The following is a 17,500-nucleotide window of genomic DNA, read 5'->3' on the forward strand; positions in this document are numbered from 1 at the left end:
AACTGACGCTCGAGAAAGACTTCATCAGCCTGCAGGCGGCACTCGACACCGAGAAGAGAGAACACACACAGCGCTCCGAGATCATCTCTGACCTGCAGGGTGAGTGTGTGTGTGTGTGTGTGTGTGTGTGTCTGCGAGTGTGTGTCTGTCTGAGTGTATGTGTGTGTGTGTGTGAGAGTGTGTGTGTGTGAGAGTGTGTGTCCGTGAGAGTGTGTCTGTGTGTGTGTATGTGAGTGTGTGTCTGCGAGTGTGTGTCTGTCTGAGTGTGTGTGTGGGTGTGTGGGTGAGTGTAAATAATTTAAATAGACATAGTGTTGAAATTTAAAATCTAATAAATACATTTAATGTTGAAGTTTTTAAATTAAAATGTAAATACTTTAAATAAACACTGAACAAAAGCGCCCCCTGGTGTTTGTTGTTGTGTGCAGCTCGTCTCTCAGGTCTGGAGGACGAGGTGAAGCAGCTGAGGCAGGCTCTGTCTAAAGCTGAGTGTGAGAAGAGAGAGCTGCAGGAGAAACTCACTGATTTGGAGAAGGTAACACACACACACACACACACACACACACAGAAAGCTCTTCCTCTCTCTTCTCTCTGCATTATACCTGATTCTAGTCCTTAAGTCCCTCCCTCTTGTTCCTGTGTGTCCAATAGGAGAAGAGCAATAAGGAGATTGATATGACGTACAAGCTGAAGGTCCTGCAGCAGAGTCTGGAGCAGGAGGAGGTGGCGCACAAAACCACAAAGACCCGACTGGCAGACAAGAACAAGATCAGCGAGTCCATCGAGGGAGCCAAGTCCGAGGCAGTGAAGGGTACGAGTCGTTCAATTACTAAAGGCACTGCGGTGTATGAGGTGTGGAGGTGTGGGTTCACTTACTCGAGAACTAGTGTGGAGTTGCAAATCCTTTGTGTGTGTGTGTGTGTGTGTGTGTGTGTGTGTATGTAGATCTGGAGCAGAAGTTGCAGGCCGAGCGTTCCTCTAAGCAGCAGGTGGAGAACCGGCTGCTGGAGCTGGAGAAATACAACTCCATGTTGGACTGCGATTACAAACAGGCGCTGCACAAACTCGATGAGCTGCGCAGGCACAAGGACCAACTCACCGAGGAGGTGTGTCCCCGTGTGTGTGTGTGTCCCCGTTTGTGTGTGTGTCCCCGTGTGTGTCTGTGTCCCCGTGTGTGTCTGTGTCCCCGTGTGTGTCTGTGTCCCCGTGTGTGTCTGTGTCCCCGTGTGTGTCTGTGTCCCCGTGTGTGTCTGTGTCCCCGTATGTGTCTGTGTCCCCGTATGTGTCTGTGTCCCCGTATGTGTCTGTGTCCCCGTGTGTGTGTGTCCCCGTGTGTGTGTGTCCCCGTGTGTGTGTGTCCCCGTGTGTGTGTGTCCCCGTGTGTGTGTGTCCCCGTGTGTGTGTGTCCCCGTGTGTGTGTTCCTCAGCCAATCATGTTGTGATATGGGCTTATCAAAGACTTTTTTGTGCACTAGATGAAGAACCTGTCACTAAAGATCGAGCAGGAGATCCAGAAGCGCACTCTGACCCAGAACGATCTGAAGGTACAGAACCAGCAGCTCAGCACCCTGAAGACATCAGAGAAGCAGCTCAAACAGGAGATAAATCACCTCCTGGATATCAAGCACAGCCTGGAGAAGCAGATCATGGAGCTTCGCAAGTACAGCATCTTACAAAGCACCACACTCTCTAACTGTAGCTAAAAGAGCCGGATTATATTAAGTGTGTGTGTGTGTGTGTGTGTGTGTGTTTCAGAGAGCGTCAGGATTCAGATGGACAGATGAAGGAGCTTCAGGATCAGCTGGAGGCAGAACAGTATTTCTCAGTAAGACTATTAGCTTTACAAACATTCTCCATTTCCCACTTTCCTTATTTGATGACACAGAAATGGAAACTGGCAGAATGTTTGTTGAGTATGGAAAGCCATTGGGGTAAAAACTAAACAGTAATGTAAAGAAAGAAAGTGGGAAACATATGGGGTGTAGTGTAGAGGTCTTCAGGGGTCCACTTAGATCCGACCCGAGACCCGAGCGGGTTCGGGTCGAAAAGTTTCACGTGTGCCTCGGACACGGGTCGGGTATAATAATAGCGGCATCGGGTCTCGGGTAATTTCATTTCCGTTAAAACCGACCTGTCAATCAATTTTGAATCCACTCTGTAGCCGTTACTTTAGTGTAGAGTTACGCAACATTCGGGTCCAGTCGAGTAGGATCTAAGTTTTTCTGGTCTGTCTCGGGTCGGGTCTTAAAAAAAATAAAAATTATGCACGTCGGGTTCGGGTATAAAGTGATTCGGGTCACTTCGGGTCGAGTACATTTCTTTAGACCCAAGAAGACCTCTAGTGTAGTGTAGAGAACAGGAAACCATGCCCAAATAAGGAAGTGTGTGTCAGATGGGATGTAGAGAACATTGTACTGAAGGTCAGAGTACAGAAAACTGACTACGTAAGGAATGTGGGAAACAACAAGGGTCAGTTAAAGTATGGAACAACAGATAACATGGAAATGGCATGGTGATTATCTTTGTGTGTGTGTGTGTGTGTGTGTGTGTGTGTGTGTGTGTGTGTGTAGACTCTGTACAAGACTCAGGTGCGGGAGTTAAAGGAGGAGTGTGAGGAGAGGAATAAGCTTTATAAAGACATGCAGCAGAATTTGCAGGAGCTTCAGGAGGAGAGGTGAGCACTGTGTGTGTGTGTGTGTGTGTGTGTGTGTGTGTGTGTGTTTTCATGATTTGGAGATGAAGAAGCTCATGAAAAAGATGTTAACTGCATTGTGTGTGTGTATCAGGGATTCTCTGGCTGCTCAGCTGGAGATCACCCTGACGAAGGCCGACTCGGAGCAGCTGGCTCGGTCCATCGCTGAGGAGCAGTATTCTGATCTGGAGAAGGAGAAGATCATGAAGGAGCTAGAGATTAAGGAGATGATGGCCAGACACAGACAGGAACTCTCTGAGAAGGACACCACCATCAGCTCGGTCAGTCTGCCTGGGGATCAGGAGAGTGGGAAAGTGTCGAAGCACAGGGTTTAGAGAACAGAACCAAATAAGGAGAGAGGGTAATGAAAAGATATAGTGGACAGCCATAGGGGTCAAAGAACAGGAAACTGCCACCAAATGTTGAGCTTCTCTTATGTAAGATTTCAGACAATTTGATCACATGGTCTTACACTAACACTAAAATCCTACCGTGTGTTTAGTTGGAGGAAGCTAACCGCATGCTAACGAGTGACGTAGCAAACCTGGCTAACGAGAAAGAAGAGCTGAACAACAAGCTGAAGGAAGCCATGGATGGTGAGAGTTTGGGATTTCTCACAAGTTGTTTTTATTTTAAGAGTTGGATGAAAGTTTTCTCAGAATGTTTCCGTGTCGGTTTTTCAGATCGGCAGAAGCGGAATGCCGAAGATCAGTTGATCACGCTGATGAAGCTCGCTTATGAGAAGCAGCTCCAGTCAGAAAGGACACTCAAGACGCAGGTAAAGTACGGCAAGCGCCCAGGGACACAGCAAATGCATCAGAATGCTAATCGTTTATACACACAAGTAAAATGTATATGGTTATTTAGCTAACCGATGCTTGGCCTGCAGAAATGACTAGTATTGCACTAGTGTAGCTAACTAGTTACTAGATAGCTAACAAGGTGAATAGCCTTAAGTTACATACACAGTATATTACACATTTCTGTCCTTGGATCAAAACACTAGCTTATTTTTAAAGGCCTATTTATCTAACTAGCCACAGATGGCTAGTTACCTCCAAACCATGGTAACTGTAACCATAGTGACAAGTTGCTTAAGCAGTATACTTGTGTGTGTGTGTGTGTGTGTGTGTGTGATTAAATCAGGCTGTCAACAAGCTGGCTGAAATCATGAACAGGAAAGAAGTGCGTGGCAATGGAAGTCGCCGCGGAAACGACACGGACGTGAAGAGGAAGGAGAAAGAGAACAGGAAATTGCAGCTAGAGCTACGTTCTGAACGGGAGAAACTCAACAGCTCCATCATCAAATATCAACGAGAAATCAATGAAATGCAGGCGGTATGGCTACACCGTCATGCTAACGGTTACCGCGATGCTAGTACAGGCTCATGCTCATGCAGCAGTGCTAGTTCTGTTACCAACCTGCTTACACTAGCTATAAATATTTGCTAATATAGCCTCATGCTAACACTACAGGTATCTCACTCAATATCTCAACTGTAGCCCTAATGCTAATACAGTATGGCTAAAATGATGCTAAAGACAACCTTAACTAGCTATGACATTTAAAGGTGGGGTCTCCAGTGTTTGAAAGCCAATGTTGACATTTGAAATCATCAAAATAAAAACGCCCCTAACCCAAATGAGCGTTTAGCTCAGGAGTTATTGACTCGGGAAACTCCAACCTGTGAATATGTGGCCGACTTCCTGCTCCTTCAGTTCTCTCCAGCGCTGGAAAGCTGATCCTATATTAACACGTCCTACTTCTTGTCCTTATCGTAAGTCTTTCTTCTCTTTCTTTCTTTGTTTTTATCCTCCATGTCGATGTTAAAACCGCTTTCTGCTAACATCACACACGCGCACTGAACACTCTCTCCGCCCATATTGACAAGCCCCGCCCCTTTCTGATCATTGGCTACACGTTTGTTTTGATTTTTGTTTTGTTTGGCGGCTTGACTCAGTTTTCTGAAGCGTTTCTCAAACGACGGAGACCGCACCTTTAATCATAATCCTTTCAGGTTATTTTTTAACCAACAGCTTAAAAGATGCCTTCAGACAATATATATTTTTTTTTATTTAGCAACGGTAACAAGATAATGTCAGCGTCGTCCGTCCGTTAATTTTTTCCTTTTTCCTCGCAGCAACTAGCAGAAGAGTCGGTGATGCGTGTGGAGCTGCAGATGGCTCTGGACAGTAAAGACAGCGATATCGAGCAGCTCCGAAGCCTCCTCAATTCCATCAACGTTCACTCGCTCGAGTCGGCCAGCATGAGCAGCGGCCCGGAGTTCGACACGGACGAATCGCTGCCAGGTTTCACTTCCTGTGTTTTTATTTCTATTTTTATCCCTTAGATTTAGGGTTGAGGTGTTGATATATTTCTATAACTCACCCTTTAGCTTATTTAGTAACATAATAAAGTGCTAAATTATAAATACTCTGCTATTCATCACACAACAGTACATCATAGTGTTGAGCAAAACAAATGCTATTACTATTAAATAATGGATCTGCTGAACAAATATAAATCATCATCATAGTATTAACACTGAAGGGTTTTTATAATGATTATATATTTACATTATAAATACCGCACATAGTGCACATGATGCGGCCATAACTGTATGAATGCTATTAACAGATTATTAACACTAATACAGTTAAAGGTGCGGTCTCCGATTTTTGAAAGCCAATGTTGACATATAAAATCACCAAAACAAACACACCCCTAACCCAAACGGGTCCCACCCCTGTATCGATAGCTCCGCCCACACATACATACGTAACCCAGGCGACTAACAGAAAGAAACGTGTCTTTATCATAGCTGAAGGGAAGAACAATACGATTGTAGATAAACAAACAAGCAAAAATGCCACACAAGCATAATGATGTAAAGGACAAAGGCATATATTAGTTCTGTGTAACAAAGCAAAACCAACGTTACTCACCTATCGAGAAGGAAAAAAGCGCCTCGGCGTCTTAAGTAAAGTCGGCCACATATTCACAGGTCGGAGTTTCCCGAGTCGATAACTCCTGAGCTAAACGCTGTTACTACACAAAACGCGGTTGTAGCTGCCTCTCTACATTACTACGATAGAAAAGAGGTGTTATTTGTGTAGTAACAGCGTTTAGCTCAGGAGTTATTGACTCGGGAAACTCCAACCTGTGAATATGTGGCCGACTTCCTGCTCCTTCAGTTCTCTCCAGCGCTGGAAAGCTGATCCTATATTAACACGTCCTACTTCTTGTCCTTATCGTAAGTCTTTCTTCTCTTTCTTTCTTTGTTTTTATCCTCCATGTCGATGTTAAAACCGCTTTCTGCTAACGTCACACACGCGCACTGAACACTCTCTCCGCCCATATCGACAAGCCCCGCCCCTTTCTGCTCATTGGCTTGTTTTTTGTTTATTATTCGGCCCGACTCAGTTTTCTGAGGCGTTTCTCAGAAATCGGAGACTGCACCTTTAAGTATAAGTATAAATAAGTATAAATACTCTATTTATTGTACATCTAAGGTTTAAAAGCCATTCTTTAGTAACAGTATGAACACTAATACAGTTAAGTATAAAGACTTTATTGTGCAGGAGCACTGAACGTTACTGAAGTGTGTGTGAGTGTGTGACGGTGCTGCAGTTTGTTCTGAACTCTGTAGCACATCCAGTCTTTAGCATTAATAGTCCAGTATAGACGGCTGTTGATGTGACGTCCGTGTGTTTGTCTGCATGTGCACAGAGACCAGGTTAGAGGGCTGGCTGTCTCTCCCTGTGAGGAACAACACCAAGCGCTTCGGCTGGGAGAGAAAAGTGAGTCTCCTCACAGTCACACACTTCTGTTCTGTACAAAAACCTGTTGGGATCGAAGCAGACGGCGTTGTGTTTGTGTCTGCGTGCAGTATGTGGTGGTGAGCAGCAAGAAGATCCTTTTCTACAACAGCGAGCAGGATAAAGAGCTCTCGAACCCCTACATGGTGCTGGATATAGAGTGAGTGTTGTGTCTGTTACGCCACGTCACACGGCAGGGCTGGATACACTGTGGCACCATGTAGACACCAGGCGCGCACACACAGGCACACAACACACACACACATGCACAACATACACACAACACACACACACCTGCACACAACATGCACGCACACGCACAACATACACACACATGCACAACATACACACAACACACACACGGGCACACAACACACACACACACGCACACATATCGTACTGCTGTAGCTCATTTGAGTCTTTAGTAGTAAATGAAAAGTCTTCTGAACAATAAACCAGAGTTTTTTTCTCGTGTGTGTGTCTGTGTGTGTGTGTGTGTGTGTCTGTGTGTGTGTGTGCTCACACTCTTCTTTATCTCTCTTTCTTAAGTAAACTCTTCCACGTACGTTCAGTCACACAGACGGATGTGTACCGCGCAGACGCTAAAGAAATTCCTCGAATATTTCAGGTATAGCAGCAAACGTCCTGATAAAAGAGCTGAGAGCTGATTAACGTTCTGACTTTAACTTTGTTACAGAGAAATATTACAGAACAAACTGAGTTCAGTACAGTTTCTGTGTAGAACTGTCAGGGGTGAAGCTCATCTTTCTTTCTCTCTCTCTCTCTTTTTCCCTCTCTCTCCCTCTCTCTCCCTCTCTCCCCCCCCCCTCTCTCTCTCTCTGCAGATCCTGTACGCTAACGAGGGTGAGAGTAAGAAAGAGCAGGAAGTGGAGCCGCTGCCCATCGGAGAGAAATCCAGCTACATCTGCCACAAAGGACACGAGTTCATCCCGACGCTCTACCACTTCCCCACTAACTGCGAGGCCTGCACCAAACCGCTGTGGAACATGTTCAAGCCGCCTCCTGCCCTCGAGTGCCGCCGCTGCCACATCAAGTGCCACAAGGACCACATGGATAAGAAAGAGGAGGTGATCGCTCCATGTAAAGGTGGGAACCGTGTCTTATAGCCAACGCTGTGCTTTACAAACACGATCGAGCGGCTGGAACCGTTTCAACATTTTTGTGGGTTTGTTCTGTCCAGTGAACTATGACGTGTCCACGGCGAAGAACCTGCTGTTGCTGGCGTCGTCTCAGGAGGAGCAGCAGAAGTGGGTCAGCAGGCTGGTTAAGAAGATCCCTAAAAAGCCTCCGGGCCCCGAGTGTAGCCACCGCTCGTCCCCTCGCATCCCTGTTAAAGTCCAGGCCAGCCAGTCGATGAGAAGAACCAGCCGCCAGCTACAGGCCGGAAAAACCAGGTGAGCAAACGCACGCCGTCATGTGTAGCGTTTCCCATGACCTCAGTTCAGTGGTGTAAAGATCACACACCCTCTCGGGATCCTCCAGACACGAGTCCTAATTAACTTTTAATCCACGTATGACATGAGAAGTGACGCTTTTCTTTACAGATTTGTGGAACCTAATGCTCATGAAGTGACGCTAACCGACGCCATCTAGTGTTCATTAGTATTAAATTAATACAGTGATTATTTACCGAATGAATAATGTTGTTTTTTTTTAATGTGGAACTGGTCACGTAGTGCAACTCTGTATGACACACACAGGACTGTGAAAAACCGTGCGGAGCCCACAGCACCCCCTTCAGGCATGGAGAAATTCATCAAGCACAAGGGTCATGAGTTTTTGCCCATTTTCTTCCACTTCCCCACCACGTGTGAAGCCTGTGCTAAGCCTCTGTGGAACATGATCAAGCCTCCGCTGGCGCTGGAGTGCAAACACTGCCAGATCCGGTGCCACAAAGACCATGTTGACAAGAAGGAGGAGGTTCTCACGCCGTGTAACCCCGCCAGATTCAGCCCCCAGTTCGCCAGCGGGTGAAAACTAGCCGGGGCGCGGGCGGCTCTGTATAGCGGGCGCTAGCAGTCAGAAATGAACTGGAGCTTAAAGACTCACTGCCATTTAAAAAAGATCTATTCATTAGGCTCCAGTTCATTTACCTGCAACAGCTTCTTAATGAAGTGGTCGAGATCCACGGCATTAACCTCTTAACACTAACAAACCTTCCTGTTCGATCCAGCGTCCTTCCTGACGCCGACACGCCTGGGGCTAAAGCGGAGCTGCTGCTGTAGCTGGAACCTTGTTTGAAGGCTGTGACGTTTAAATCTTAATCAATACGACTCCTAATGAAGTCCGATCGTTCGACCGATTCCGACGATCCGTACAGCCTTCAAACGACGTCGATTTAGCGATTAGACTCTTAGCGTTGCCGGGTTTAGCGATTTAGCTGCAGATTTGAAAACTCCTCAGCATGTTAGTGTCTACATTCAGATAGTAACTGTGGAAGATGTTCACTCTGTGCACTCTATAATGTCCTTGGAGATGGTTTATTCCCATGAAATCCCTCTGAACGCTGAACACTCTCCTCTCTCTAAGGGTTCAGGTCAGGACTGGTGTTCCCCAGGTTACCAAGGAGATTATAATGATCTAGATTATTATGGGAAGCGTCAGAGATTCTAAAGGGGGTTTGTTTACTGAAGGGTTTTCCTTTATTTCAGGAGACCAAGTCTGTAAATGTGTGGTTTAGTATTACACGGGGGCAGGAGGGCATCTAGCGACGTCTCAGAAGCCCTTGGCCTGAACCATTGGAGATCCTGGAGGGGAGTGAATCTCTCTCTCTCTCTCTCTCTCTCTCTCTCTCTCTCTCTCTCTCTCTCTCTCTCTCTCTCTCTCTTTGGGCCGAAGCTCAGCGCTCTTCCTCCATTTCAGGTTTCTTGATGTGGGTGTTGAGGACTGGCTTTGGGCTGTGGATGAGGTCCCTGATGATGATGATGATGATGATGAGAATGAATTTGAGGTGTAAAGGTGCTTACAGGGTGGAGTCGTGGTAACTTCTGAGTGTTCTGATGATTGCGAGTGTGGGTTTGAAGTGTGGCTGAAGGAGACGGAGGACAACGTCCGTCCCAAACATCCTCTCTTTCGCTTCCGCTTTAAATCGGACGAGACTCTCTCAGGGTTTCGAACGAAAGAGAGAATGTTTACAGTCAGGTGTTTGTGCTTGTCTTTCTCTCTGTTTCTGCTGTTGACCTTTGACCTTCAAACTTTTTCCACCTCAGCCCAACCAGGTCAGGATCTCCACCCAGAAGAAGACAGGACTCCAAGAGCCGTCTGATCAAATGACTCACTTCACTCCATTTTACTTGAACTTTTGTTTTTTTTTTTGCTTCTTCTTCTTTTTTTTATTTATCAGATCACGACCCCGTGTTTACGGCCGAATAACGTTAACTGTATTGTTAAAAAAAAAAATATTGTACTGAAGCAGCATCATGATTCATTTTAGTCGTTCTGTGATGTCATGCAATAAAAGTGTGTGAAACGGAGTGTTGTACGTTTGCGTGACGTGTGGTGGTGTGGTGGTGTGGTGTGGTGATGTGTCGTCTGTAGGCATGTGCCGGTATTTAACTTGTACTGCTGTTTGTCCAAATTGTTTAATGCTAAATTATTTCTGTCTCTTGTTTGCTACGAGAGAATCTTTCATCACTTCTCTACATTTTGTTTAGTGTGACATTTTAAAATTTAGCGAAAATACGAACGCGGCAGTTTAACGGCGTATCTACGGTCTCGTTTTCTGTTACCATGCTAGGCTAACGTTATTTAGCAAGCCGTGAACATTCCTGACTAGCTTGATGTTTACCCACTGAATATTTTCTGTATTTCTTACACTCATGTCTAGTTTTTGTGCTCAGTGTTTACATTGGGGAGTAGATCCTGGCCTTGTGTGGTGTCCTCAGTGTTTACATTGGGGAGTAGATCCTGGCCTTGTGTGGTGCGCTCAGGATCACATGCTAATTTGCTGCCTTTTTGTAGCGAGCAGTTTTAGATCAACTCCATCACAGCTTCCTTAGAGTTCCAGTTTTACCTGTTAGCTTGTTTTCCTAGCCACACTGTCACAAACAGACTATAGCCAACAGAAGGAGTGGCTAAAAGAAGCCATTTGGGCTAATGGATGAGGTCATGGGTTCGAACCCCAGGTCCACCAAGCTGCCACTGCTGGGCCCCTGAGCAAGGCCCTTAACCCTCAGTTGCTCAGTTGTAAGCCACTCTGGATAAGTGTGTCTGTTAAATGCTGTAAATGTAAATGTCACGCGATGAGGTCACATGATGAGGTCACGCGATGAGGTCACTTTTGCCTCGTTACTCTCCAGATTGTTGAACGTGGTTCTTGTTGTTATCGGCACATGCCTGAGTGTGTATTTGTGGATATTATGGGATAAGATTCTGATGCGGTGAGACTAACTCTCTCTCTCTCTCTCTCTCTCTCTCTCTCTCTTTCTCTGTCTTTCTTTCCTCCCCTTCCTCCCTGTAGCTAACCTCACTTTGGGAATGTGGTGTAACTTCGTGCTGAGGTCGGGCTCTCCTGCTTTCACACCAAGAACTTAACGTTTTTTTATAAAGTCTTTCATCGATTCCCATCTAGCGAGAAAACGTTACGTTAGCGGTCTTGAGCGTCGCCGTGTAGCGACGTCTCCTCTGAGGTTCTCCAGGACCTTAAACAGTACAAATCCACCGAGAAACGTGAGAAGACGAGTCTCTCCAAAGCTTGGATCTTCACCTTCAGCACAAGAACTTGTTTCTTCCCCGAACCAGAATGCTAAGCACTCAGATGGACTGATGCACCAAAGGAGAAACACTACAAGACTGTGGGGGACTGTGTGAGGGGGGAAAAGGGGTCTGTTGGGGGTCGTGGAGACGGGCGTGTGCCGAGATTACATCATGATAATGGTCCAAAGTTGTTTTTTTTCTCACACTTTTACCACATCATCACAACACAGCAGAGAAGGAACCGTAATCTGGTAGATTTTTAATATTTCATTTATTTTATAAATCTGGTTTTTGAAGGTTACTCGTCTTGAAAAGGAACCTTAACAACAGGCCTGAAGATATCTACACTCTTAAGATACATAAGCCCTTTATGGGTTCTTTAGTGTTCTGCCTCACATGTGGCTTCGAGTCAGCTTTTTCACAAGGGTGCTTTAATTACGGAAAAAATGACGATCTTTTGTAAGTACTTGTCTACTGGGGCAGAATTTTGACTGATCAGATATAAAACTTTTAAAGGGTTCTTTGTTTTTCTCTCTGAGAAAATACTTTAAATGTTAGATTGGGAGGATTCCAACAAGATTCCTTTATTACAGAAAATTAGGCCCTTTAGGAGACCATCTCATGGGGCAACGTTGACATCCACTCAGCTCTACTTTTACAAACCTTAGGTTCCTCGGTTGTTCCTCCAGGAGAACTGCGATTCCCCAGTCAGAAGTGGCTTCAAGTAGGACGCTCATTGAGCTATGAAGCTTTAATTATGGGCAGTAAAGTGCTTTAGGGGATTTTCAGAGGTCACCATCTCCCAGGGAAAGATTTTACCAGATTAGGAACCCTGACTTCCACGTTTAGCTTGAACATGCAGAGCCCTTAAGAGCTTTAAGTTTGTTGTTTCCTTCCCTCTAGTTCCATCAGCTTTCCTGAACGTGAATCCGGTAGGTCCTGAATTGGGATCGACTGCATGAGAAAGACGCCTGCATGCTGCTCTCACATCGTGTGCTGACAAATTCTCTGAACAGAAAGTTGAAGTGTCTGAGATAGCAGAACCGATCGATATCATGATGTATCGGACCACCTGCCTGATTTCGGCCGTCGTGTAACAAAAAAAAAACACATTTATACTAAACTCTGTTGATGAGTTTCACATCGGACTCCACGATACACCAGGACAGGTCCACATGCTGCGCTTCAGGATCACCGTAATGTCCTCCAGGACTCGGGCATTTTGGTACTTTAACACTACATTATCGTATAGAGAAACACACACACACACACAGTTCTGTATGTAAAAGGCACATCCCGTTAATGCTAACAGAACAGTGTGCATTTCACCAGACCATGCCTTACAGAGTAAAGCCACTCAGACAGAAGGTTAAGTACCTCAACCTGTTCTCAGGGTGGAAGGTTAAGGTTAAGTCTCTTAAGCTCCGCCCCCTGTCCGTTACTGCCATTGTCTGATTTAACGGATCGAGTACTTTTCTCCGGCCTGAGAAGAGGTTTGGGTGAATAAAACTCCCACGTGCACTTAACACGCTCCCCTTGAACGTGAAGCGGAGACGGTCGACAGTTTTTGCGTGACGAAGGAATACGAAGTACTCTTTATTTTTACCCTGGGAGTAAAACTATTTTTATTCAGAAAGCTTACTTTATTTGGGATTAGATTTAAACCCGAAATTTCGTACCAGATCTAAAATATGTGGCACATCCACATCTCTTCACCTCCCACTGACCTGTGGTTTGAAGTGATGCGATTATTTTTCTATAGAGTTCAACTGTGTGCGTGCATGTGTGTGTGCGCGCGCGCACGCGTGTGTGTGTGTGCGTGTGTGGATGTGGTCTTACTCCTACTGTACTTTTTACAGAGCTCCTCATGGTAAGGCACCGTTATCTAAACACCTCCACAACCTGTGGGTCATGCCGTTATAGAGTCACGTGCGTTATTTATAAGCGGCCTGAGCACTTTTTTCACGTCGAAGCTCCACCTCCAGTTCTGCATGTTTTATAAACGCTGTATGTAACCTCTGTGGTTTGAAGTCCCTGTATAACATTTGCTTATTTTTTTAAACAATAAAGTAATCTATATAGCTGTGAATGTAGTTATGAAAGTAAAGTTTTAATATTAAAGAAGTCGTTTGTGTGAATTATTTCTCCCAATCTGTTGTTCGTTCGACTGACGGCACGTCCTGAGCGGTGGGAGACGTCCTGAGCGGTGGGAGACGTCCTGAGCGGTGGGAGACGTTCTGTTCTTTACAGCAGCAGGTTACGTGTTCATTTGTTGAAGAATGACTTTTGTCACATTTGAGCTTGTGAGCGAAGGATGACGTCTTCATCGTCGCTGTGCCTATCTCAGGCGTCATCGGGCATCGAGGCAGGATACACCCTGGACGGAGTGCCAACCCATCACACACACACACTCTCATTCACTCACACACACACACACACACACTACGGACAATTTTCCAGAGATGCCAATCAACCTACCATGCATGTCTTTAGACCGGGGGAGGAAACCGGAGTACCCGGAGGAAACCCCCGAGGCACGGGGAGAACATGCAAACTCCACACACACAATGTGGAGGCGGGAATCGAACCCCCAACCCTGGAGGTGTGAGGCGAACGTGCTAACCACTAAAGCGCTTAATATTGAAATGTTTTTGTTTTTGTTTTTAATTTTTCTGAATCTTCTGAACACTTTGACTTAAAGAGAATTCGAGGCCGATGAGAGACCGACTCTTTAATGAGAGGTTAGAGTCAGGGACATGGTGTAGAATTGTTTTTATATTTAAAATTAATTCATTGTTGTTAATATTAATGACTAATTAATGATATTTTTTACCATTTACTGCTGCAGTTAATATAAAGACACGTTATAAAGCAAGTCAGAGCCCAGATCTGGACTGAGATTATCACACACTCAGACTCACGCTGCTTACCTGGTGATCTACTGGAGCTGACAGGTGACCTGACTGACTTCACCTACACCTTCCTTATAAAGAACTCATTGTTCTCGCTCGTCTGAACTGGGACTTAAACCTTGCAGACTTAGATACAGACTTAACCCCCTAACACGCCTGTACACACACATATAGGTGTCATCAGTTGAGGTATAAAGTGACTCATGTGGCTCAGTGGGTTAAGTGTGTGTGTGTGTGTACATCACTGAGTAGATCAGGGTTCGAGTCCCAGCTCAGGTGAGATAGGAGTTTTTATTGTTGTGTGTGTTTACAAGTCAGGCATCTCTGTGCAGGTGAAGTATAAACTCCACTGAAACAGAGCAGTTACTCGTCAGCTCCGATGGCTCAGTGGAATAAAGGACCGCTACCAGTCTATGATGATTCTCGGTTCGAGTCCTCCTCTGGGCAGTAGGGGTTGGGCCTCAGGTGGGGACCTTAATCCGGGAAAGAGAAGAAAGAGAGAGAAAGTCCGGTAGTTCCCACCTGGGGCTCTGAGAGAGGTGAAAACAGGGGTTATGCTGCTCAGGACCATGGGGCACTTATAATTTTTAATCTGCATATTGCATATATATACACACACACACTACATATTGCATATACATACACACACACACTACATATTGCATATATATACACACACACACTACATATTGCATATACACACACACACACACTACATATTGCATATACACACACACACACACACACACTACATATTGCATATACACACACACACACACTACATATTGCATATATATATATATATATGTACACACACACACACACACTACATATTGCATATATATACACACACACTACATATTGCATATATACACACACACACTACATATTGCATATATATACACACTACATATTGCATATATATACACACACACACACTACATATTGCATATATACACACACACACACACACACTACATATTGCATATATATACACACACACACACTACATATTGCATATATATACACACACACACACTACATATTGCATATATATACACACACACACACACTACATATTGCATATATATATACACACACACACACACACTACATATTGCATATATATACACACACTACATATTGCATATATATACACACACACACACACTACATATTGCATATATATATACACACACACACTACATATTGCATATATATATATATACACACACACCCCATCTATATACATACATACACATACACACAATACATATTGCATATACACACACACACCCCCATTTATATATACACACACACACACACCCCATTTATATACACACACACACACACCCAACTATATATATATATATATATATATATATATATATATATATATACATACACATACACACAATACATATTGCATATACACACACACACCCCCATTTATATATACACACACACACACACCCCATTTATATACACACCCCATCTATATACACATATATACACACACACAATACATATTGCATATGTATATTGCACAGACACACCCCATCTATATACACATATTCACATACACACACACACCCAACCATCTATCTATACATACATACATACATACATACACACACACACACACACTACTGTTTTCTTACACTGCCACATTTTATTACACTTCCTTGCTGTACTCTACTTTAATTACATTAAAATAGAATTTTATGACATAAAAGGTCAAGGTCTCATCCCATAACCCCCTCACTATAACCCCCTGGTTTTCAGACCCCTCTGTAAAGAGACTTGAACCTGGTCTTTCCCACATCAACACTTTCCCACTTGACACACACCCCACTGAGCTATCAGACAGACAGACACCAGTCTATTTTGGGGGGTTTTATCTTTAGTGATGATGTGATTGTTTACATCGGTCAGGTTTGACAGACAGCCTTCAACAGAGCGACTCACATTTATCTCACAGCTGAGGGTTAAGAGCCTTGCTCAAGGGCCCGGGAGTATTGGACCTTACACCTTACAGATTACATCATCTGCCACTCCACATCATAACAACCCCCCCCCCCCAAAAAAAAACAACAACACACACACACACAATGACAGTGTTGAGTAAAATTAGTATCATTTTTATTGCCTTTCCTAACAGAAAATAAAGTTGACCAATTTGCAGCCATCAAATTCACCACATTCACTCCCGAGAAAACCTGCAGGTGTACACACACACACACACACACTGCAGTTCTCATTGTTTAGAAGGAAAAGGAAAGGTAGAATGTGAATGTAACTTGTGTGACTCGTCGTTTATATGATGCTTTGTGCTCACATCTGTTGGTCTAAGAGAAATAAGGAGACAAAAACACTGGGGTCACATGAGGTCGTCCCGGATGAACAGCTTTACATGTAAACGTCAGTCATCGGGAACGAAGGCCGCTAAAAACAAGCGTCAGCTGCGTCCACGAGCGTGAGGATTAGGACACGAGTTTAATTCTGGAAGACGGAACTAGTCTCAATACGTCATCCCTCCATAGGATTGTGGACACACACTGTTAATGTAAACACTGTACGTAGATTTTACTGAACTTTAGTTGGTCCTTTAATTCATTTAACAAAAGTTTATCGAAGGAAGTTTTAGAAGTGAAAGAAATGTGAACAGAGTTTGGAAGAAAGGCTCCAGAAGCTACAGGGGAATGGATCAGAAGTGTAAAGGCACGTTAGAGAGAATTAACACTCGGATGTACAGATCGTACACACTGAGACCTAACTCCTGCTGGGAACGTTAGAGAATAAACCAGGACCCTGAGATAAGGGGGGGGGGCAGAGAGAGAGAGGAGAGAGAGAGAGAGAGAGAGAGAGAGAGGAAGAAAGAGAGAGGGGGGGCAGAGAGAGCGGAAGAGAGAGGGGGGGAGAGAAACAGACAGAGAGAGAGAGAGAGAGAGAGAGAGAAAGAAAGAGAGAGAGAGAGAGAGAGGAAGAAAGAGAGAGAGAGAGGAAGAAAGAGAGAGAGAGAGAGAGAGAGAGAGAGAGAGAAACAAACAGCTCCAGACTGAGCCTGAGGCAGTTGAGTGCTGGTCTTCAGTCCGTTACATGTTTTAGTCACGATCTCGCTCACACTTCCGCTCTAACTCAATACCAACAGAACGATGTTCCTGTGTGACAGGAAGTGATGTCAGAACCCCTCAGAGTCAGGCGCGTTTCTTAGCGCTGGGTTTGTAGTAGATCACGGTGGCCGTCACCCACAGGTTCAGTACGGTCATGGCCACGAAACGGATCAGAACTGTGAGGAAGAGGAAGAGCAACGTGAACAAGTCAGAAATGAATGAATGAAACTAACATGACATCCGACACG

The 17,500-nt window shown here is 44.7% G+C and overlaps 2 protein-coding genes across 7 annotated transcripts in view; one reads left to right on the forward strand and one right to left on the reverse strand.

Annotated features, from left to right (window-relative positions):
- The window catches only part of rock2a (rho-associated, coiled-coil containing protein kinase 2a), a 36,868-nt gene extending 23,520 nt beyond the window's left edge, over positions 1-13,348 (forward strand). For 2 of the 6 annotated variants that reach the window (XM_047812910.1, XM_047812911.1), the window contains 18 exons: positions 1-99; positions 429-535; positions 652-811; positions 946-1,106; positions 1,476-1,660; positions 1,756-1,825; positions 2,571-2,674; positions 2,787-2,973; positions 3,195-3,288; positions 3,376-3,470; positions 3,839-4,030; positions 4,834-5,002; positions 6,423-6,493; positions 6,583-6,671; positions 7,061-7,139; positions 7,357-7,618; positions 7,713-7,926; positions 8,233-9,340. The exon at positions 1-99 is cut by the window's left edge and continues 148 nt beyond it. In XM_047812910.1, coding sequence (XP_047668866.1) covers positions 1-99; positions 429-535; positions 652-811; positions 946-1,106; positions 1,476-1,660; positions 1,756-1,825; positions 2,571-2,674; positions 2,787-2,973; positions 3,195-3,288; positions 3,376-3,470; positions 3,839-4,030; positions 4,834-5,002; positions 6,423-6,493; positions 6,583-6,671; positions 7,061-7,139; positions 7,357-7,618; positions 7,713-7,926; positions 8,233-8,506 — 2,612 coding nt within the window. In that variant the 3' untranslated portion in view covers positions 8,507-9,340. The other 4 variants (XM_047812912.1, XM_047812915.1, XM_047812914.1 and 1 more) reach the window with 4 other exon arrangements.
- A 2,911-nt stretch (positions 13,349-16,259) lies between these two features.
- slc66a3 (solute carrier family 66 member 3) overlaps positions 16,260-17,500 on the reverse strand; it is a 6,322-nt gene continuing 5,081 nt past the window's right edge. The window contains exon 7 of the mRNA XM_047812917.1: positions 16,260-17,428. Within this exon, the coding sequence (XP_047668873.1) occupies positions 17,337-17,428 (92 nt within the window). The 3' untranslated portion in view covers positions 16,260-17,336. The remainder of the gene's footprint in view (positions 17,429-17,500) is intronic.

Source organism: Tachysurus fulvidraco, chromosome 4 (genome assembly GCF_022655615.1).
Source record: "Tachysurus fulvidraco isolate hzauxx_2018 chromosome 4, HZAU_PFXX_2.0, whole genome shotgun sequence".
Taxonomy (NCBI): domain Eukaryota; kingdom Metazoa; phylum Chordata; class Actinopteri; order Siluriformes; family Bagridae; genus Tachysurus; species Tachysurus fulvidraco.